Consider the following 24,433-nt stretch of genomic DNA (forward strand, 5'->3'; position numbering starts at 1 on the left):
CCAAAGGCAAAATGTTGAATCAAGAACAACGTGATCACATCAAACTGTGGGCGTATCTTTCTGTTTTCTAAGGATGCTTTTGTCATCACTACTTCAAAGGGATGTTTGATGGTTAAGAGTAGGTTTTTAGGGTCTAATTTATTATTTGTTTAAAGGGCTGGGGAATGCAGTGTTAGCATGCCGATGAGAGCCTTCACAAGTGTGTAATTAGAAACGTGTGTGTTTGTGTGGATGGGCTGTTGAGGTACAGTGGCTGCTAATAAGCATCGCACACCTTCTGCAACACACAGACACACACACACATACACACACACACACACACACACACACACACACACACACACACACACACACACACACACACACACACACAGCTGGGTGTCTGTCTGATTGGTTTCAGGTGTGCGCTTGTTGTGTGACCACAGTCTGACACCTCTGTAACTAGCGTGTGCGCGCTTGCGTGTGCAGGGCAACATGAAAACAAGGTCAAAGCTGTAAAAAACTCAAAGCTGAAACACGGCCTGCGAGAATCTTTGTGTCACAAAATGGAGAAAAGGATTCTGGGTAACTGTAGTTCACACCTCGGCTTAGCTTGCGGCTCATCGGGCGTTACTTTACCTGCAGTTCTTTGTATTAAATAGAACTGATGGGTGGAGGCTACAGGCACATCTCTGTTAAATGTGGAACTAAACCACATGCGGCCAGCTTTTACTCTACAAATATCAAATCCAGCTGTTTTTTTTCCCTGGCTGATTTTTATGGCATCTGAAGGAAAATTTGAGCCATAAAAGTAAACTAGACGCTCATCCTTTGCGCTGCATGTGTGTTGTGATGTTTGCACTGTACTCCTCATTCTTTGTCCTGTTCTCCAAAATTTTTTTTTGTGATTGGCTGTTCAGCTAAACCGGTAAACAGAGCTGCTCTTCTTGCTGTTCAGAGGCTATCGTACAGACTTCTATAGTATATCGTAGTACATATAGTGTGTGTAAATCTACTGCTAAAGCCTGCAAACTTCTTTCCAGAATATGTTTCCATGTACATTTGAAATATTGCATTAGAGAACGTTAATGGAAACAGACAAGTTGAAAAAAACAAACCTTTCTGGTTTGTTTTTTTTTTCTATTTTTTTTTTTTTTGCTTTTTTGTGAGGGTAATACACATATTGGGAAATTGAAACCTTTTTTCGAAACATTTAATTTGCAATATTGACCAGCTGAGTCCGCTTCTTTTATTGTCTTTGTCCAGCATAGAACATCTGCAATAATCAGCTGACACTAAAGAATAAGTACAACTTTGCTAATTAAAAACAATTCCTGTTCACTTCTCAGCACTTTTCTCTGGTAGATCACCAGCGGTGAGTCTTTTTTTTCTTGTTTTGTAGCCGTTGGTAAACAACTGGTTTCGTTTCATCTATATCGCCACATATCTGGAGACTTATTGCAACCTAGTTTATTTGCTCTAAACAAGCCTAATTTGTGCATTCTTCTTTCTTTAAAACATTTCAAAAGATTGCCTTAAATTCACTTGACAGTGGCTGAAGATACGGTAACCATGAGCTGGCTTTAATGGAATCTGGTGTCTTGTTGAAATGAACAAACTCCTGGTGGTTGTTTTTACTGGTTAGTTAGAGCAGTATGCAAAGCGTTACAGGCTAACAGTGTGAATCCCCTCCTAAATCCTCTCAACTATTTGTTTGGTGTGGAATGGAATCATCTTTTAACAACATGTGCAGCTTTTATTTCACTGATTGCACAAACCAACTTACCATTCTGTTTCTAATCACATTGCTTCTAAACTGGAGGTGTTTTACAAAAAGAACTATTTTAAAATGCAGTAAGTTATTAGAAAAGATGCTATAAAATATGATAGAAATGCTGGTCTGCACAGTTTTTTGAAGCTTTTTAACCAAGGCACTGACTCAGCTGTTCTGACAGTTTTTCACAGTGCTGTGAACATTAATAACAGTTGGTATTTTACATTTTACATTTGTTATAAAAATCTGCAACTGAAAAGTGTTTTTTTTTTTTTTTCTCTTTTCAGTTGTGCTTGCTGTAGGTTGATGCTAAAACATGGAGCTACAGAAGAAATAAAAACTCTTCTGGAGCTCAGAATTATTGTGCCCAGATACAATAAACAAAACTGAAATGAATGTTTGCTTGGCTGGAGTGAAAACTGACACGGTTTACTTTTTGCATATAATTGATGACCAAGACTAGGCCCCTAAACTAGCATTTTTGCAGACATTCAGCCAGGAATTTGAGATGACAGTCCACAATGAAATCATCTATGTTAACGTTTATCTTGTCATTATTGCCATAATTTTGTTAAGTCATGGACAGAAGTCATGTAGTAACAGGCGTGGTGTGTTCAAACATCAGCTTTACCTACTGTACTTTCCAGACTATTGAGCCACACCCACTAAATTTCTAAAGAAAAAAAGCTGTACATGTATTGGCTGCACTTGTCAATAACCTGCAGGTGTCCACGTTGTGAGATGAGATATTTACACAGAAATATTTTTCTAACTTTTAATTAAATAAATGCTTTTTTCCGAACAGTGCCTGTAACACGGCAGTAAAACGCATTGAGTCAGTTCTTCGACTCCCACGTCTCACCATCGATTCATTGATGCCAAGCTAACATGCAGCAGCTCTGTTTCCTTCATCGACAAGCAGATCGATTGTCTTTAACTTAAAAGCTGCATCATATGCATTTCTTGTTGTGTTTTCCATGACGAGACATGAATTAAATCAAACGCACTCGCACTAAATTCATTCATTTTGCACCTCATGCACACACCCTGTTCGGTAATTTCATTGGTCTGATGTGACGAGGCTAAACGTATTGGCGGCATGAAGCTGGTCCGTAAAAATCTATGCATTAGCCGCATCGTTGCATAAGCTGCAGGGTTCAAAGTGTGAGAAAAAAGTAGCAGCTTATAGTCTGGAAATTACAGTAATCTTTCGACTGTGGTGGAAATGGAGATAAAGTAAAATTGCTAAACTAATCTGTAGATAGGGATGTTAGCCAGCAGGTGATTTAAAGCAGGGCTGTCAAACTCATTTTAGTTCAGGGGACACATTCAGCCGTTTTGATTTCCAGTGACCTGTAAAATCACAGCATAATAACCTATAAATGACAACTCCCAATTTTTTCCTTTGTTTTAGTGCTAAAAAGGTACATTCTGAAAATGTTCACATTTAAGGAAGTATCTTTTTACAAAACATGAACAACCTGAAATTTCTTAAGAAAAGTAAATTCATTTTCAACAACATTATGCCTCAGTTTATCGGTGACTCAGTGTTATGCTATGCTATGTTATTTGAGGACAGGTGTCTCTTGAAAATGAGACCCAGCATCTCAGTGAGATTACCTGTGTATATAAAGGCTAAATAAAATTGAAAAAACATTTCCACATTACAACTTCTAGATCACAGAGTGTCTACAAAGGAACAAAACAGTTAGTCATCTGGAGCTGAATGATTACAGTATTTTTCTTTATGAACAAAATGACAGGAAAAAAAAACGACAAAATATTACAAAAACGAGACACAAAGCGATAAAAAAAAATGGAAAAACGACACAAGCAAAACAAAAAAGACACCAAGCAACAAAAACGAGACAAAAAACAGCAAATAAAGTGAAACAAAATGACAAAAATAAGACAGAAAACATAAGTGAGACAAAAGGGAACCGCAAAACGACAAAATCATGAGACAAGTGACAAAAATCAGACCAAAAAAACAAGACAAAATATTACAAGAACGAGGCACAAAATGACAGAAGAACAATGATCAATCTAATATTTTACTTTATGATCAACATGGTCTAGAAATTATTTAGAGTTTACAGTTTTACTTATTTGCAATTTGCAGTTAATGTTTTCTCTGTAAGTTTTACACTTCACAAAGTCGTCTCATGGGCCAGATTGGACCCTCTGGAGGGCCCACATTTGTCCCACAGGCCGCATGTTTGACATCCCTGACTTAAAGAATCTCCTTCTTTCTCTTTTACAGGCGCAGGCTGGTGTAGACGGTCGCAGGTTGGCCGTTGCCTTCAGAGCTGATAGTGAGTATCTCTGCTACTCTTTCCATTCATAAAATATGTCAGATTTTCACTCATTGTGAGCTCATTTCTCAGAATCAGAATCACTTTTATTTGCCAAGTATGTGAGCACATCCAAGGAATTTGACTCCGGTATTTTACAGTACCCTCTTGTGCTAGACAAATAGAAAATTAAATAATAAGCATAAATTATGTAACAAAAAATATAAAAAAAATACTAACATGACTTTAACATTACGTAATAAGAAAAATTAACATAACATAACATGACATAACATGACATAACAACATAAAATAACTTAGTTTAAAGTGATCAGTGGAAATGGTGCATTTCTAGTAATAATTTAATTGTTTATAGGACTGTTTGTTGAGGTTGTGGATGTTTATGTTCATGATTCAGACTGTGACTGGTTTCAAATGTTCATCAGAGCAACAGCCTGTGGAAAGAAACTGTTCGTGTATCTGGTGGTTTTGGCGTACAGAGCTCTGTAGCGCCTGCCGGAGGGGAGGAGGTGAAACAGGTTACGTCCAGGGTGTGACGGATCTGCAGTGATGTTGCCTGCCCTTTTCCTGACTCTGGACATGTACAAGTCCTGAATGGAAGGCAGGCTGGCACCGAGGATTTTTTCTGCAGTCCTGACTGTCCGTTGCAGTCTGTGCCTGTCCTGTTTGGTGGCTGATCCAAACCACACAGTGACTGGATGATGGCGGTGTAGAACTGGATCAGCAGCTCCTGTGGCAGGTTGAACTTCCTCAGTTGGCGCAGGAAGTACATCCTCTGCTGGGCCTTTTTCCTGATGGTGTCGATGTTGGACTCCCACATCAGGTCCTGGGAGATTGTGGAACCCAGGAACCTGAAACTTTCCACAGCAGACACCGTGTTGTGAATGGAGAGGGGGGGCAGCACAGGGGGGCTCCTTCTGAAGTCCACTGTCATCTCCACAGTCTTGAGCGTGTTCAGCTCCAGGTTGTTCCGACCACACCGGAGGACCAGCTGTTCCACTTCTCGTCTGTACGCAGACTCATCACCGTCCCTGATGAGGCCGATGACAGTTGTGTCGTCTGCAAACTTTGAGAGCTTCACACTTGGGTCACCTGAGGTGCAGTCGTTGGTGTAGATGGAGAAGAGCAGTGGGGAGAACACACCCCTGGGGGGCGCCAGTGCTGATTGTCCAGGTGCTGGATGTGATGCTCCCCAATCTCACCTGCTGCTTCCTGTCTGTCAGGAAGTCTGTGATCCACTCACAGGTGGAGGCTGGCACAGTGAGCTGGAGGAGTTTGGAGTGGAGGATGTCCGGGATGATGGTATTAAACGCCGAACTGATGTCCACAAACAGGATCCTTGCATAAGTCCCTGGGGAGTCAAGGTGATGCAGGATGTAGTGTCATCCCATGTTGACTGCATCATCCACTGACCTGTTTGCCCGGTAGGCAAACTGCAGGGATCCAGCAGGGGGCCTGTGATGTCCTTCAGGTGGGCCAACACCAGTCTCTCAAAAGATTTCATGACCACAGACGTCAGGGCGACGGGCCTGTAGTCATTTAGTCCTGTGATGGAGGATTTCTTGGGGACTGGGATGATGGTGGAGCATTTGAAGCAGGAGGGGACTTCACACAGCTCCAGAGATCTGTTGAAGATCTGCTTGAAGATGGGTGTCAGCTGGTCAGCGCAGACTTTCAGGCAGGAGCAGGCATGTTATTTGGTCGCGGATACGTGAAAATTCGTGTATCGAGGTATCAATTTTGAGACCCAACGTGAATCGTCCAAATTCGATGAGAAAAAAAATATGGGGTGTAAGGGGTATAGAGTTGGATCGCACGTAGTTGTCAACAGTGCGCTGGCAAAAGCACGAGTTGGAAACAACCATTGGAGAGCATTATTGAAAGTTAGGGGCTCGACACACGGGAAGCGACAGTTGAGGGGGGAATGCGAAAGTCATCGCAACAGGAGATGGGTCATTCCATGAAATCGGTGCCTTTTGCGTCCCCAAGAAATAATCAGTCATAAAATTATGATAACATCAAATTAATATTTCATTTAAAAATATAACATTACCCTGTCTTCTCTCCTTAATATAACATCAAATTAAAGTCAATGAAATGTTATTTTAATTCATTTAAATTACTTTCATGCTGATGAGGGTGAGGTTTTTGGCCTGTCCCTCACTGTTATTGTTGTATGTGTACAGGACTTTTCATTTGTAAAATGTAGGCAAAATGTTAAAATTTTTACATTTACATGTAGTTTAAGGTATGATCTTATTGTAAAACAGTGTTTTTGGTTATAATAATATATATTAACCATTATAAATTACCAATTTGTCGGCGTCCCCTGATTTCATGTCAACCCTGTTACTCTAACTAAAAAACCCTATAAAAATAATGGTACATTCCAGATTTGACAGGATTTAAAGGAGGTTGCATCATCTTGGAACCAGGATGCTGACAGCTCATTGACAAGTAAGTTTCTCTCATCTCTGATTTGGTATTTTAAAGTTTTTTCAAGGTTTAACCAGGGGGGACAAGCATACAACGTCAATCCTGTTACCAGTTTTTAACATATAAACATAATCAATTTTCTATTTTTCAAAATATAATCAATATCTACAAGTAATTATCTTTCAAAGTACATAGCTTGCACTTTAGCTAGCATTTATTTTAGCTAACTACAAGCAAATTAGTTTAAAATAGTCAACCCTGTTACTGTCAACCCTGTTACCTTTCCACAGTAACAGGATTTGACATAATTAACAAATATTAAATAACACAGCCTGAGATGGCACAATATAATTTCCTGTCATTTTAGACCTTCTGTGATTCCTGGCTACTTAAAAAATAAAAATTAAATATAGTTTAAATTTTACATTTTCAAAGTTGAAAAGGCACCGGTTTCGTGGAATGACTCAGATAGATTCAACACACGGTGCACGGTACTTGGCAGCGGCAGGCGACGGCGACACACGGCGCGCTGTGCAAAAGCACAGATCGCTTGTCTCCCTCACTTCTGATCGGCTGTGATATTGGAGGGATTTTTTTAGGTTTTCAAAGATTTTCATGACAGAAAAGCATAAAGATGATGAGCCAGAAGATATTGCTTGATTTAGCTGAAATTTTACTATTGACATTGGCTTATAAAAGTTTACCCTGGCACCAACCAACTCCCATGCAGCAGCTTTTTTTTAATATAATGATAGTCATTAAGGGAAGGATCATAAAGACTCGGGAAGTCAATCACAGCTAAAATGATTTGCTCCTCAATGTTGAAAAAGGACTGAAAACAATCGTTGAAAAACGGAGCGGACCATTAATGTATAGGAGCAGACTGCACTGTGTAACATGCTGTAAGCTCATTTGAAATTTTCCAATGAGATGACACATCATAGATTAGCCGCTCAAGGACTGTCATAAAATTGAAAATCCAGCGGTTCTGTCCGGTTTTAAAGTTTCAGGCTCTGAAAATGGTGTCATTTTAGCGGAAGAAGGTTAAAAGGATTTCTCTGTAGAATAATTGTCCCAATTGTATATCAGTGAGCAAACAACACATTTTACGTTGTAGCTCCATCAGTTGTGTGCTGTAAAATATTCTCAAGACACTCGGTGGCCAGATTTGACTGCATGATTGTTTTTCTACATTATTGTTGTTGCATCTCAGCTGTGCACAAGATTGTCGTTTGGATTAAATTTTTAGGTATTTTAAGATTGCATTAATGTTTTATTGTCAAAGTAATACCATTAAAACCTAAAACAGAGCTCAACAGTCATGACCGGAATTAGATATCCCCCATTCGTGTCCTAGACGTGGAACATTTTCTGTTCATCTCATGTCTTTCTTTGAAAGCTACAACGCATCGGTAGATTGATTAAATCTCGAAAAACAAGATAATTTTCCATTTTACTACCCAGCTTGAAGATCTTCTAGCCCCCTCAACTCTCACATCTGCAGCACAGCATCACCCTCCTCCCCCCCGTTCTTCATCCTCTGCCTCCTCTTTTGTTCCTTTCACTCTAAAAGTCAAGTTCCTGAGCCGTGGCTGATCCCTGCCTGCTGCTTTTGTCCATGACCATGGGCGAGGAGGCACTTTCAGATTCCCCTGTGTGTGCGTGTGTGTGTTTTTGTGTGTGTGTACAGCAGTGTAACTATTTCCATCCAGAAAACAACAGAAAAAGTCTAAAATGATTTACTCATGGCAGTGTTTTTAGCCAGTCACAGCCTACGATGTCTGTCATGTGGATCTCTCACCATTAATCTCATTCCTTCTAACGGTAATCAAACTCTTGGCATGTCATATGAGTAAGAAAAGGAAATGTATAGAATTATTTTCAGCTGGTTGAAGATGCCAGAAGTTACATAAATCCAAACAAGAATTTACGAAGAATCCGATTGTTTCCATTGTTGATTCAAAAGATTTACCCTGTTATCAACACGTGCAGTTTCTTTCTTTGAACACAGGTTGACCAGTGGTTCTGACTTATTTTCCAAAGTAAAAGTGTATAATTTTGTGTCCTGTTTTGAAATTTTAAAATTAGACATACTCCAAATCAAGTTGCATTTGACCCCTGAGGCCAGCTGTTTCCCCACCACTGCCAGTGTTCATGCTAAGCTAAGCTGATCATCTCCTAGCTGTCCTTTCAATATCTTTTTGTGGTTTAAAATGAACCAGGAAGCATGATTAGTCTGTTGTACTTTTTTTGACAGAAACCTATGCAATTTCCAGTTATTTCTGACCATTTTATAAACACATATGTTTGTGATGCTTCAGTGAGTGAGTCCCTTCTGTTTAATCTCAACACATATTATGTCAGTGATAATGTGGAGGGCAGGGGTCAGTGTGACTTTTGATGTGATGATGCATCCTCTGCTTACGAGTGGAAATGAAAACTGTTGAACCCCAAAGTAAAGCACCGTGGTGTTTTTAGCATGACAATGGAAGCCTGTTCTTTATGTGTGTGAACTGAGGTGTGTGTGGGTGACACACCTCAGTGGTTCCTCTGCTCCGACTGGATGAAGGAGAGTCAAAGGCTTCCTCTTTCTGTTTGCAGTGATGCCACAAAGAATAATAAGCAGGGTGACTTTTAACATGTAAATGTATCGATAGCTGGAAAGAAACATGAAATCCCCCAAAGTAGGAAAATCTCATTCAGAATGTGGAATATTGTAAAAACATAAATTACAACATTGAAGCAGGATCTTACTCAACAATATGTTGTGTCATTCTCTCCATTTGTCCATCTAAGGATGATATTTCTTTCTAAAACAGTCTAGTATTGTTATTAATTTGGTATTTTGGTTAGTAAGCAACAGGTAACTGCACAGTTTTGCAGAAGTTAGAGGAAATCAAAAGTCACCAGGTCAACCAAAGAGCTGCAACTATTTTAGAAATGCTTCAATGCTAATAGATCTTAATAGAAGCTGTAGTTTTTTTTTAGTTAGATTGGGTTATATGTGTTACAGTCACAATAGTCTCAGCTTATGAAAAAGCAAACAGCTGGAATAGGCATTTGTTATCAAAAATGTTCATGAAGGAAATGCGTAATGCCTTCAACTTTGTTAATTTTGTCTTATTTTCAGCAGTTTGTATCAACAGAGTAACACGTATAAACAGATATCACTTTACGCTTTTATGGCTGAAGCAGCAAAAATGTAGCAAAACCAACTGACAATTGTTGTTTTTGTAAATGTCAACAAATCAAACGTGTGCTTAGGAGTCAACTCTGCACGCACTGATCTGCTGCTGGAAATCCTCTCTGGATCACAAAATGTGGATTAATCCGCCACTGAAAAAACGCTGTTTTAGGAAGGAAGTTTTATGCATGTTTTGTACATTAAAGGGGAACTTCGGTTTTTTTCAACCTGGGGTCTGTTTCCATATGTAATTTCATACATGTGAGTGATGGAGAAATGAATTTTCGACATAGCTCCAGTATTTAGCCAGGCAGGCAGCTTAGCAGCTCATTTCTCCATCACTCACATGTATGAAATTACATATGGAAACAGACCCCAGGTTGAAAAAAAACGAAGTTCCACTTTAAAGCAATCCAAACTGATTAACATACTTACTTCAGATATTTAAACCTTTGAACCTCAAAACCGGCAAGGAGGTTTGTCGCCACAAAATGACAAAAGCTACCCCATTTGTTGGAGCCAGATTATGTTTCAGTTTCAGCAGTTCAGATAACCAAATCTGAGCCTAAAATCATCATATTTCATCAAATTACTTTATTCTACATGTGTCATTTTGATATTAACCAAAAAATAACCAGATTCTGTAAAAAAAAAAAAAAAAACTAAAATTCAGGGCCATTAAAGTAGTGCAGATTTTTTCTTTTCTTTTTTTCTTACAGTAATGGTTGCTGCACACGGTTTGTTTTTTTCCCCATTTTTTAAAAATTGGACTTACAGTAAAGTGATTTTGCTGACATATCACCATGGAAAGTTTTCCAACAGAATAGAAGATCGCATCCTGATTAAATAGATTAAGGACTGTCAGAGGGTTGAAAATCCAATAATTCTACTGTTTTTCCAGTTTCAAGCTCTGAAACTGGTGTCATTTTGGTAATGTTTTAAAGATGACATGCCTCTGTCGGTTAAAATGACCAAATCTAAGCTTGAAAAGGTTTTATTGAATCAAAATCACTTTATTCTACATGTCTCATTAAAAATATCCTAAAATAAGTTTTTACTCAGACGGAGTTGTGACCAAAAGTGACATGACAAAAAGTCTGGTAATTTTTTGCCTGAACTGCAGGTTGTGTTTACACAGAACGGCGAGGATGAGACAAGCATTTGCAGTGTTGGAAAGACCTTGGAAAATGTTGTACATGTTGATTCCAGACTTTCTCATTTTTTGTAGAATATGTAGTCCAAAAAAATTTAAAAATCACTCCAAACCTGTCTGCTGATGGAACAACATGCAGTTCAGGCTAGTGCCATGTTGAAATTGATTCTGAAATAACCAAGTAAATGTGCCGTTTTGACTTTTCCAGAAAAGCGAGTGGGGTGCTCATTCAGATGTGAAACTGACACTTGAAGTTTAGATTACCTGAAAGGAGTAAATGTCTTTAAGGGGGTCCTGAGTAGTTTAGAGTTTACTCTGCCTCATCCTGCCATCTCTTTTTATGGCAACAGCAGCTGAGGCTCATGGGTATCATAGTGACATATTAACACAGATTCCTCTGAAATACACACATATTTATTTATTTATTTAACCAGGAGAAATCCCACTTAGATTAAGAACCTCTTTTTCAAGGGAGTCGTGCCAAGATAGGCGGCAGCAAATACGAAACACGGTTCCAAAATTCCACAAAAATCGTTACTGATGTAGCATAAGGCTACAGTTTTCAGCCAGGAGTCCAAACCACAGTTAGAAGGATGAGCTGTCCTATGAAAGGAGATGAAAACGCTGATGAAAGAACATGACGAGGATCAGGCCGCTGTGCCTCCTCGTCCTATCCTGCTTCATCTTCATCCTCTTGAACTGGAAGGAGAAGAGGAGGAAGATGGTGAACTCTGACCTGCTGTCCTCTCTTTCTGCACTGCTTTGTCTTACAAAGAAAATCTGAAGACAAAGATTTGGAAAGGAGGAAGAGTAACAAACTACAACCTTCCTCTTGTTCTTATAGAAGATGAAGTAGGAGGAGGAAGAGGAGCGACCAGTCGTGACCTTCTCCTTCAGCTCTGAACATGACCCCTCTTTGAGAAGAAGGGGAGCGTTTACTCGTGCATAAGTTCCTCTCCGCTTCCTCACCTTCATCAATAGCGGTTGGCAGGAGGAACAGGGAGCAGTGAGTCATGTCTGTGCTCACGCCCCGTTTCCTTTTTACATCCTGAGTCCATCTTTTCTCCTCTGAGCCCTTTTGGTTCATGGTTGGCTGCTCCTCCTCTGCTCCTTAAGCTTCGTCTTTCTCAAGATAAAACAAGAGAAGCAGCCGTGGAATTCACTGCTAACAGAATTCTTCCTGACTTTAGCCTTTAGCTGTCTACATATTAACATGAACAACAACAGCCATATACTGTTCAAGTTAAATTAGAATTAGTGTAAATTTTGCTGTTGGAGGTGGTTTTTACTTGTGCAGTTTTTCAATGAAAAATTGTAATTATTATGTTTTTTTGCACTTTTTCTGTGGGCCTACTTCAAGTGATGTAAAGTTTGGATAAAATGTCAACTAATATCAGTAATGTAGTTCTAATGTACCAGTATCCATGTCAGTGGGTAATAAAACATTTCATAATGCCGCTTTATGTCCAAAGCAGTCTTCATATATCCTCTGTTGCTCTGAGAAGTGCAGATTTTTTAGTTTTTTACAGAATCTAGTTCAAACTGTTTACTTTGTGGAAATTGCGTTGTTTGTCGTTCATGCTTTGGTCAAAGACCCTCAGAAAGTTGATCATCTGATTATTGTCTTTGCTGTTATAGTTTCTGGATCAGATAAAGGCTGTAACTTTGGTAGTTGTTTACAAATATTACATGTGTTTGGAGGGTTTATAGAGTTAAAGTTTGATAGGTAAAGCTGTGGTGGTTGTTGAAAACGGGGTAAAATGGCACCGATGGCTGTGGTAGATAGAAGCTTCTAGTCTTCTCCCCTGCATCACACACAGCTCAGACACGTGTTCCCAAAAATTACCTCGAAAGAGTGGAATAAGTCATTTAAATGTCAAATTTATCCAGCTTGAAACTAAGTGATCTTATCTGCTTGGACTGTTTTTTATGAGCAGAGCGTCTTAAATGTCAGTATAATGTTCATTTAATTGTGGGAAACCGTAAGACTGCTGCTCTACTTTATAGAACATATAAAATACTTAAAAGAGACATGTGGATACTACCAGATAGATCTGAATTTATCCAACACAGAGCTCTAACTTCTCTGCAAAGCTTTTAGACTAGATGTTTGTTGGACTAGACCTTTGACAGCTCTTTGTCTTAGGGTTGATGATCCATCCTGTGTCTAATGTCCAGCACGGTGTTGAAATGTTCACGTTGTCTAATATCACTGTGTTTCTAGAGCGCTTAAAACTACAGGTATGTGTTGAGATATTATTTTGTCAATGTATTTTTTTTCCTGTGTGTTGTTGTTAAGCTCTCTCTCTCTCTCTCTCTCTCTCTCTCTCTCTCTCTCTCTCTCTCTCTCTGTCTCTCTCTGTCTCTCTCTTTATCCTTGTCTCTAGACTGCTCATTAAACTACCCACTGGGGAAACATGTGATTCATGAAGTCACCAACATTTCCTTCAGCCATCTGGCCTGTGAGGATCAGGCTGCTGTGGTCGTCCACTGGTCTGCAAGTCCACTAGGTACTGTCCGTCTCTTCACCTGTCTGTCTGTTTACACGCTTCTGTAGAGAAACAGATTGTAGGGAGAGGAGAAAAAGTTGAAGGAGGAAGAGCTGGAAAGTACTGAAATCCATAAGATTACCGGGCTCTGTGCGCCTCTTTGATCTGGAGAGAGAGAGAAAGAGGATCACATCTCACACAACAATACCACGATCTGACCGTGAAGGAATGTGTGTGTGCGCTCGGTGTAAGGTGAACCTCTCGCTGTGACAAAACAGCCTGTTGTGTTCTCACAGAGAGGCAGAAATCTTCCTGATATTTCCCACATCACCATCTACACTGTGGCTTTGGAGGACTTCACTTTTCTATTTTGTGGTCAGAAACGACAGACTCAACCCCATTTCTCTGAATAAGAATTTTAATATTAAGACAACAGATTAGAAGTAGTCACTGCTGCTGCTTTCAGCCCGTTACACTCGTACTTCAAGAAATATATCTTCAAAATCTTTGAGTGAAAGTGAGTGAAGCTGGCATTTTCACACTATGATAGTATCTTTATTATGCCACAGTGCCACCTGCCAAATTGGACATTGCAGAATTTAAACCTCTGCCCAAATATTGCTTTATAGCAAATGAGTCAAGGTTTTAATGGTGTAATATTTCACAAAATGTACTCATTGTTTTTAAGGTTTATTTCACCATAGCTATTTAGTTTTTGCCAGTATCTGTGGGCTAGAAAAGCCAGCTCTCCTTTGGAATAAAAGTGATAGAAATGTTGTTTGACACAAAAAAGATTTCAGAAAAATCAGTGTCCTACAATGACTGTCCTGAAAATGCAGCCTTTTCTCCTGCAGTCACACTACTCACATAAATAAGCCCCCCAATCTTTACAGAACATGGTATCAGGGAAACCATGAGTAGTCCAGACAAATAAAAAAGGCTTTTGTGAAACAAAGTTACAATGCCGTAAAGCAAAAGAAAGAAAAACATGTTTATTTGTTTTACAAAATTGGGAAAGCTTGTAGTAAATATGTAAAACAGTTGTTACTGATACTGAGAACAAGCGGTGGCTCTGCAGACTGTAGAAATTTTACTGCTTCCGTTTTTAATTTTCCTCCATGCTTGTCTCCTTTCTGCTTTTTGTAACACTGCCTGCAATTCAGCTGAAAATTCCTCATAGACCTCCATGTTAAAATGATCAATTTTGAAACAGAAAAAAACAAGTGTATACTCTGATACTAAACAGTTCCTCTATGGCCAGTTTCTTTGTTTATGACAACTGTATAAATGTAAAATTTAGTATAATGGCTTGAAATTATAAAGAGTGTGGGTGACTCCAACGAGGGTTGGTCGATCTTTTTCACAGTCAGAGGTTCTCATGTGCGTTATGGATTTACTTGTAAAAACACGAACCCGAGCATAAATTTAAAAAATCTGGAAAATACTAAAATTTATTTTTGAAATATCTGACATGTCAAAACATGTCAATGGTGAAAAAATGGAAGAACAGAAGTAAATGTCAATTAAGGCTTAAGCTTGACCTGAGAGAGTAAATACAGAAGACAACGTCAGATCTGTTTCAAGTTTTCTGTTTTCCTTTTCACTGTTTAAGCTTTCTATTGATTATGTTGTCTCAGTGTGGAAATTGACACTGCACTTTCTTCTGCTGATTTTAATGAAAGTCCTATGTTTGTGTGATTTTTGTGTGCCAGGCTGCAATGGGAATTGTCCTCTTAAGTATGTTGTTGAAATACTTTTGCTGCTAAATATATACACCTTAAATCAACGCTGAAGCATGCAGAGACTTAAGAACAGGAAAAGGCAGAAAGTGAGGCCACACTGCTGCTGCTGTTAAAATGTTAAAATGCAAATGATCCCTGTCTCTGTAGGAGAAGACGAGAAAGAGAGTTGTTCAGGAATCCGCCTCAAGACAGAAAAACCTGTTCTACCGCTGCTCACTCTCTGTAACCAAGCTTATAGGAAAAACATGTCCGGTGGATGTGAAGGTGTAATTACGAGACAGATGTGTTTTCAAAGAGGAGGAGGAGGGAGCGAAGAGAAAGGAGGAGGGCAGGAAACGAGGAAGGTGCAGACAGGAGGAGATAAATGCTAACAAAGGTGGAGATACAAGGACAGAAGGAGGTGAAAAGAAAAGAGGAGTAGAGGGAAGGAAACAAGGAAGCGAAAATAGGATAGAAAATGAAAGAAATGGGTGCGGAAAGCAGACAAAAAGAAAGGTGAGGATGGATGTGGTGAGGCTGAACTTCCCATCATGTCTCTGCAGGGATTGAACACATTAAAGGCTTCAGAGTTTACCTGGAGGACAAGAACCCAGAGGGCAAACGGTGTCAGCACCTGATCCTCAAAGATCCTCGACAGCTCAACTACTCCTACAGGAACACGGTAGGACCAGAACTTCATTACTCAAAGTCACAACTTAGCAGTTTTTTCATCTCATTACTTGGTGCTGGAGAAATAAGAGTTCTGGATAGCTACAGTGCTGATATGAAGTATTCACTCCACGTGAAGGTTTGCCCCTTTTATTGCTTTTTAACACTGAATCATGGTAGGTTTAATTAGAGTATTTTTTAGAAGTATATTTGAAAAAAAAGACCATTGTATCTAAGTGAAAGTGGATTTCCATTAAGTAATGCCAATTAATTATAAATCTAAAACATAAAAAAGGATTGCATAAGTATGTGGAGCAGAATCACAATCTGAAGCATCATTTTCCCCTCAGATTTAGTTGACCTCGTGATCACGTCGTCATTTGTGGAGGGTTAAAGAGTCAATTACAATTAAATTTTTAAAAAAATCTCTGCATCCTGGTTTTGCTCTGATTTGGTTCTTAAAGTTCTGACTGTAAGTGATCACTAAGATGTCCAGAAACTAGTTGTGATGTTCAGCTTCTTTACTCAGGAGAAAGACAGCATTAACATGGTACCAGATGGTGCAAATTTACTGCACAGACTGGTGGTAGTTTATCAAACTTAAACATGCAGGCAGTGAACATGAGCATTGTTCCTCTTAAGTTGAAGCAATTATCAATAACCACAATATCTCTGACAGCACGCTGCTGGACGTGAGCCTGCACATAACCAAAATTACAGCATAAATGCACTATGTAAGGTGTTTTTAAAAAGTTAAGAGACTGTGACTCCAAAACATGAAACTGTACCCGATTTAAATTTGGCCCTCATCCCCATTGAAGTAGCCCCTTGAGCAGTGTTACTCTTCTCTCAGTGCTCCTAAAACGCCTGCAAAGCTCTCTGGAAGTCCCACTATGTAAACACGTCAAGCACTATCTGCAATGAGCGCTAAATCTGCTAAACTCTATGAAAACAGAGACGCTTTCATTTGTACTTTGGGGAACAGACAGAAGTTAGGTGGGGCAAAATCTGGTGAAGAATTGTGTTGTTGTAGCCACAGAAACCAATACACAATCACATTTCATTGGAGCACTCAATACAAAGTTAGTCACTAGCTGGTTAACTCTCAGAAACTTATCCCATGGTTAATGCAGTTCCATGAGCTTTTCAACTTCACCCAGCTCATTGTCTTTGGTTTTATGGCCTATAGCTTTCCTATTTTGTTACATTCCCACCACTGTCATGGCACCATTTTTGCCTCAGCAAGCAGCAGTTTTTAATTAAAAAACAGCCTTAAAAGCCTACTGTACAGATAGACAAAGTTAAGCTGCTAAAGAGCTATATAGTCGCCTGTGGATTTAGAGCTTGTTGTTTTTGGTTTTATTGCTTGTGATTTTATTGTCTTGCACTGCCATCAAGTCACAGCTGAGGTCATTTGTGCTGAATAATTTCCCTCAGAATGTTTCAGTAGAGCTCTGCCTCGACAGTTCGGACTTATGGACTGATTCCTGGTGGGCAGCTCTCATGCTCCTTGTTCTCACCCGACCTAACGCACTTTGTTTGGTGTTGGAAACGGAATGAAATTTTCCAGAATGTGATGTTTTCTTCTCTGACGTTTGAGCCTTATGGAGAAATCACAAATGTGCACCTACCAGTGGTCACAGAAACATGGTTCTGCTGTGGATAGCACGATGTTACACAGCAGTCTGATTCAGGATGCTTACTTACACGTTGCATTATGTGTGAACATACTGGAGTCTGTGCACGGCCTCTACAAACCTTCTCTCAACAGCTTAGAAAACATACACCATCTCTGACTTGTGCACCGGCAGCAAACAATGAATCAGCTAGCGTAAACAGTAGCAATCTCCAGCTACAGTCTGAACAGTTACTGATCAGAAGAATTCACAACAACACTTTGCAGGATGTAAGCCCACTCTATGCTACTGTGGGTCCATCATGTGGAGTTCTGTTTACAAATTGAGATACACCTCTAAGATCAGAATGAGTTTCCTTGTTAAGTAGATTTTGACATATGACAAATGTGACATGTTGATTGTTAAAAAGCAGATGGAGTTAATAACTTAATACATCAGAGTTCTGTTCCTACGGTGTGATGTAAGTCAATTTTTGCCGTAAGTCGGAATTAAGGGGAAAATGCACAGTGGTATGCAAAAGTTTGGGCACCCCTGATAATTTTCAAGACTTTCCTTCATAAATCACTGGTTGTTCGGATCAGCAATTTCAGTTAAATATATCATATAGCAGATGAACACAGTGATATTTGAGAAGTGAAATGAAGTTTATAGGATTTACAGAAAGGGTGCAATAATTATTTAAACAAAAGTAGGCAGGTGCATAAATTTGGCACCCCAACAGAAAAATTACATCAATATTTACTAGATCCTCCTTTTGCAGAAATAACAGCCTCTAAACGGTTCCTATAGCTTCTAATGATGGTCTGGATTCTGGTTGAAGGTATTTTTGACCATTCTTCTTTATAAAACATCTCTGTTCAGTCAGGTTTGATGGTTTCTGAGCATGGACAGCCTGCTTTAGATCACACCACAGATTTTCAGTAATATTCAGGTCTGGGGACTGAGATGGTCATTCCAGAACGTTCTACTTGTTCCTCTGCATGAATGCCTTAGTAGAATCTGAGCAGTGTTTACGGTCGTTGTCTTGTTGAAGTATCCAGCCCCAGCATAACTTCAACTTTGTCACTGATTCTTGAACATTGTTGGCAAGAATCTGCTGATACTGACTGGAATCCATGCGATCTTCAACTTTAACAAGATTGCCAGTACCTGCAGTGGCCACACAGCCCCACAGCATGATGGAACCACCACCAGATTTTACTGTGGGCAGCAAGTGTTTGTCTTGGAATGCTGTGATCTTCATCCGCCATGCATACCGCCCCTTGTTATGTCCAAATAACTCCATTTTAGGTTCATCAGTCCACAGCACCTTATTCCAAAATGAAGCTGGCTTGTCCAAATGTGCTTTAGCAAACCTCAAGCGACTCCGTTTGTGGCGTGTGTGCAGAAAAGGCTTCTTCCACATCACTCTCCCATACAGCATCCCCTTGTGCAAAGTGCACTGAATAGTTGAACGATGCACAGTGACACCATCTGCAGCAAGATCATGTTGTAGGTTTTTGGAGCTGGTCTGTGGGTTGAGTTTGACTGTTCTCACCATCCTTCACCTCTGCTTATCTGAGATTTTTCTTGGCCTGCCACTCTGGGCCTTAACTAGAACTGTTCCTGTGGTCTTCCATTTCCTCACTATGTTCCTCACAGTGGAAACTGACAGCTGAAATCTCTGAGCTAGCTTTTTGTATCCTTCCCCTAAACCATGATGCTGAACAATCTTGACTTTCAGGTCATTTGACAGTTGTTTTGAGGCTCCCATGTTGCCACTCTTCAGAGAAGATGCAAAGAGAACAACTTGCAATTGTCCACCTTAAATACCCTTTCTCATGATTGGCTCCACCTGTGTATGCAGGTCAAGGGTCAGTGAGCTTACCAAACAAATTTTGTGTTCCAATAATTAGTGCTAAAGGTGTTCAAATCAGTAAAACAACAAGGGTACCCAAATTTATGCACCTGTCTACTTTTGTTTAAATGATTATTGCACACTTTCTGTAAATCCTATAAACTTCATTTCACTTCTCAAATATCACTGTGTTTGTCTGCTATATGATATATTTAACTGAAATTGCTGATCTGAACAACCAATGATTTATAAAGGAAAGTCCTGAAAATTATCAGGGGTGCTCAGACTTTTGCATACCACTGTAAATAAAGCCGTTACGTGCATCACAATATTGATCAGTTTACAGTATTTGCACAACTACAGTAACAACAAACAGTCATCGGCTCACACTGAAACACAACTTAGTAGGAAAATACCAGCAAAAATGTAAACAGTAAGTCTGACTTACACTTGGGAGCTATAATGAAGTTAGTTAATGTAGCATAGTCCAGTGTGGCAGCAAATACAAACAAGGCACCGCATGACTACATTTTCATCCGCTCCACTCGCTAACTAGCTCAAGTGAACCAGTTCCTCCTTAACGACGAAACACCGTACATTAAACAGAAGACCGGCCCGTAATCAGTTCCGTCGTACGGTTGAAACGACGTAAGTCGAGGACGTTGTAAACCGAGGACCTGCTGTATGTGCAAAAAAGCTGAGCATTAATGTAAAGATGTGTAGTGGGTTCACTAAAAGTTGATCTAAGAGATGTGGCACAAGTCAGTTTCTGTCCAGACTTCCTCAGTTTATTCTAAAATACCAATCTTTGTGTTAGTAGTCGAACATCAGTGTGGTTCCAGGAAAAAACACCAGGCAAAGACAGACACCTTTTTTCAGTGAACATCTGAGCCTGTGTGCATTGTGTCATCTTTTGAACATCTGTGGCCCTGAAGCTTTGAAATCATTTCCTCACGGTTTCAAACAGGCTGAATTTGTAGACATATAAGTCACTTCTTACAACGCAAGTTTATTGTTTTCCACTTTCGTCATCCTGAGCTGTTGATCTATAGAAGTTCTGCTACACTGTGTCTTCTTACTGGTGTCTGCTTTTAGCTTCAACCTCCTCAGGGACTACAGATGAAAACCATTTTGCCAAATCTTGGCACGTTGCCTCACAATGATCTCAGTTAACGCTCTGAACACCAAGTAGTTTTTTGCTCCTGTCACATTTTTACTCCCTATGGGCTCGTTTTTCTCTGCATTTTAAAGTCCTTGCACTTCCATGGAAACAGCACAACCGTGTCTACAAATGGAGAGAACTCAAGATTTTTTTATTTCTTTTCATACAAACACTTTGCACTTTACCTAATAAGTCCCTGTTTTTGTCACGTGACTGTTGTGGCTGACTCGCTAATAACTTCACAGTTTTAAGTGAATATTTTTAAAGAGGCATGTAGAATAAAGTAATTTTGATGAATTATTCAGATTTGGTTACGCTTTCTAATGAAACAACACGTCAGAGATGAGTGTTTCAAGGACAGTCGGAAGGTTGCAAATGTTATTATTCTTTCATCATCCTGTTTTTACAGTTTCTGGCTCAGAGAAATTGTCACACAATATGCCAAACTATCAGTAGGTTTTTGGGGTTCAGAGGGTTAATGTGCATTGTTCCTGGTGAATGAATAAAGTAAACACACAGATATTTACTCTTATTGCTAATTTTACTGTTGCTCATTGTTTCGTTTCATCTGACTGCTGTAATCAGAACCGTTGTATTTATTTATGGATAATTTGTCGATATCTCCACACAGAAGCTGAGCAGTCAGCCGTTCACTGGTTTGACATTTGACACTGATTACCTGGTTCGAGTTGTTCCCTTTCCATCTCTGATGAATGAGAGTTTCTTCCCTCCATCCTTCCTCCGGACCAACTGTAAGTCCAGCACTCCTCTTTTCCACGCTGGGTTAGGAATTACTTGATTATTTCATTTATTGTGTGAATAAATTACCAAGTGTCTCCAGGAAACCAATCATTCCTGCTGCTGCTGTGGTGGAAATAATAGAAACCTATGGAAAAAAACTGACAGAGGTTGAAGTAAGGGTTTTAATAGATGGGTACTGTACATTATTTATACCATTAGGATGGTGAAATTGGCTTCAGCACTGTGTCTTTAAACACATCCATCCATCTATTATCCATACACAGCTTAATCCTCAGTTGGATCGCAGGGGGCTGGAGTCTATCTCAAAAGTCTTCATAGTTGTCATGGCGCTTTGTTTGAGGTTTGTCTTTAGATGGCCTGCTGCCTAGATTTCAAGATAACATGACAGAACATGTAGACAACTTTAAAGTTGCTGTAAGGTTGATTTTTTTTTTTTATTCTCACTTTGTGCAAGTTTGCCTAAATACAGGGTGACACAAAAAAAGGGAACTTTTTAAGAATCCAATAAAACCAAGAGTAATAGAAGAAAAATATTTTATTCATAGTAATTGAAACCTTAAAACATGCCATTTAAGAAACAATGATGGAATTTTCATTGTTTAAAAATGACTTCCAGTAGATGGCGTCCTCCTGTACGAATGCATTCCTGAAATCTGCTGTTTCCTCATTGACCGCTACAACATCTCAGCCGGGATGCTGTGAATTTCATCCTGAATTCTCTGTTTTAACTCATCCAGAGTTCTTGGTCGAGTCGTGTACACTTTACTCTTGAGATGGCCCCAGGTAGATTTCAAGAATGCATTCGTACAGGAGGACGCCATCTACAGGAAGTAATTTTTAAAAAATGAAAATTCTGAAAAAATGTTTTTCGGAACTCAAGGGATGTCACTTAGTATGTGTTATAAGACATTGAAATGTTATTGCAAGCCGGAAACTCCCTTGCTGGCTCAGACATGGGGAAGAGAACTTGATATTGACATTACAAAAGAAATGTAGATCAGTATTTGGAATTGTTCAAAAAAAATATCCATCTGTAACCGCTCTTGGGCTCTCCAACTAAAGTTACTGCATAGAGCACATTTGGCCCCTAACCGTCTATCTGAATTCAAACCAGGCGCTTCATCACTATGTCCTAAATGTAATTTACATGAAGGCAGCCTGACACATTGTCTTTGGTCATGCGCCAAGATCCAGAGATACTGGGAGTCTGTCCTATTTGAAATTAGAAATATTATTAAAGTCAATATCGATCCAGATCCTCTGTCTCTTCTCCTTGGTCTACCAAATAAACAAATTAGCGATAAATATAATCACATATTATTCAGTGTTTTAACATTTTGTGCCAGGAAGAATATCTTGCTACAATGGATTTCTAATAAGCCACCTACTGTCTCTGGATGGAGAAAACTTATTTTTTGATTACATCCCTTTGGACTATTTAACGTGCTTGGTTCATTTGGAAACTGATGTATTCAACCAAACCTGGAAACCCTCCCTGCAGTATACACAGGGTCATGTATCAACAATCTTGCATCGTGCTTTTGTCAATTCTTGAGAGCCCTTTACCTGAATTATTTTATTTTAGTTTTATTTTTTCTCTTTTTCTCTCTGTGTGCATTTTTTTTCTGTTTAACCGTGGAAACATGTTTTCCCCCTCATTTCAGTGGACAATTGGGATTTTAGAGATGCACTGGGGAATTCTTGGAAGAGTTTGGACCAGCACTGTCAATTTCAGGCTGTGGCGCTCCCTGTAAGATCAGATATAGCACCTTTTAAATGGACTCTTTCATACTTGAAAGGCTGTAGGATTTGCTATCTGTGCCAATTTTGAAACCTATTGTGTATCCTTGGACTGATGCTGAGCTACTGTTTTTTTGTTTGTTCTATTAAGTTTAAAATTAATAAAAATATTGGAAAAAAATTACAATTCCATCATTGTTTCTTAAATGGCATGTTTTAAGGTTTCTATTACTATGAATCAAATATTTTTCTTCCATCACTTTTGGTTTTATTGGATTGTTAAAAAGTTCCTGTTTTTTTGTGTCACCCTGTACTTCCTGAACCTGTTTGTATGCCAAGGTGGTGAAACTGATGTCAGTCCTGACAAAACAAAAAGGAACTGCCACAAATGCCAAGCTAGCTACTTAAAATGTGTTGAGAAAAAGATAAGACTACACAATAAGATCTTAACACACTGTGCTTCCATTTCTGTGTGTTTTTTTCTAACAGCATGTGAAGTCCTCTTGAGATCGGACAACCTGGTCTGTAAACCATGTGAGTTCCTCAGTGTCGTCATCACCAGAGACACATGCAGACACTTTAGTTGTAAACTGGTTGGCCTTTCCTGTTGCATTCGTTTATCGTGAATTAGTCTTCACACAAACTAATTTTAAGTCAAGTTTTCCTGCATGGAACTGTTGCCTTCAGGACAAATGTAGTCAGAAAAGATTTCAAGCTTGTTCGTATTTTACACATCCAAAGGGCTGAACAGCTCTCACATGATAATAACCACATAATGTAGCACAGAAGACAAACCAGTAACTGAGATTTAACCCTTCGAACCCCCAGCAGATTCTGAGTGATTCCTTTTTACTCCATCAGGGAGTGTGGTGGAGTTAAGACTTCTTACTTAATCAGATGGGATCCTATAAAACAGGAGAAGTAGGAATATAGATGGAATATAGATGCATTTGTCTTCATTTTGGGTTCTTTTCTTTTATTTGACAACAAATAGCATATTTCAGTATTACCTAAATTTTATACTTCAGATTTTTCATTTCTTTGAAAAGAAAGTGCACATCTGTTAGAGGTTTTGTTTCTGTCGCTGCAGTCTGGAGACCAAAGACTCTGAACATGTCTCAGCTTGGATCGACCCTTCACGTGGCCTTCGATCAGGCTCCGGCCTCCTTCGGCTTCCACTTCTACTACCTGTACTACAAACTCCGGCAGGACGGACCCTTCAGACTGCAGCGCTGCAAACCAGTAAGACCAACTGTACTGTACATGTTTTTACATCATGTGTAAAAATACTGGATTCAGATGCAGCTTGGGCAGACGGATTGTCACAGCATCCGAGTAACGTGGGCATTGCACCAGACTGTCATGTTAAAGGGGAACTTCGGTTTTTTTCATTTCATACATGTGAGTGATGGAGAAATTAATTTTCGACATAGCTCCAGTATTTAGCCATGCAGGCAGCTTAGCAGCTCAGCTAGCAGCTCAGCTTGCAAAAAGTATGGGGCAAGAGGCCCCCCTGCGTCAAAGTCCGCCCAAACATGCTTTTTTCCCCCACACTGACCGGCTCGGACAGTCTCA

At 39.4% G+C, this 24,433-nt stretch overlaps 1 protein-coding gene across 1 annotated transcript in view; it reads left to right on the forward strand.

Annotated features, from left to right (window-relative positions):
* The window catches only part of il17rd (interleukin 17 receptor D), a 59,245-nt gene that overhangs the window by 23,325 nt on the left and 11,487 nt on the right, over nt 1-24,433 (forward strand). Inside the window, exons 2-7 of the mRNA XM_022206402.2 lie at nt 4,017-4,068; nt 13,229-13,351; nt 15,615-15,733; nt 20,988-21,108; nt 23,348-23,392; nt 23,949-24,100. Coding sequence (XP_022062094.2) covers nt 4,017-4,068; nt 13,229-13,351; nt 15,615-15,733; nt 20,988-21,108; nt 23,348-23,392; nt 23,949-24,100 — 612 coding nt within the window. The remainder of the gene's footprint in view (nt 1-4,016; nt 4,069-13,228; nt 13,352-15,614; nt 15,734-20,987; nt 21,109-23,347; nt 23,393-23,948; nt 24,101-24,433) is intronic.

The sequence above is a fragment of the Acanthochromis polyacanthus genome, chromosome 5 (assembly GCF_021347895.1).
Source record: "Acanthochromis polyacanthus isolate Apoly-LR-REF ecotype Palm Island chromosome 5, KAUST_Apoly_ChrSc, whole genome shotgun sequence".
Lineage (NCBI taxonomy): Eukaryota > Metazoa > Chordata > Actinopteri > Pomacentridae > Acanthochromis > Acanthochromis polyacanthus.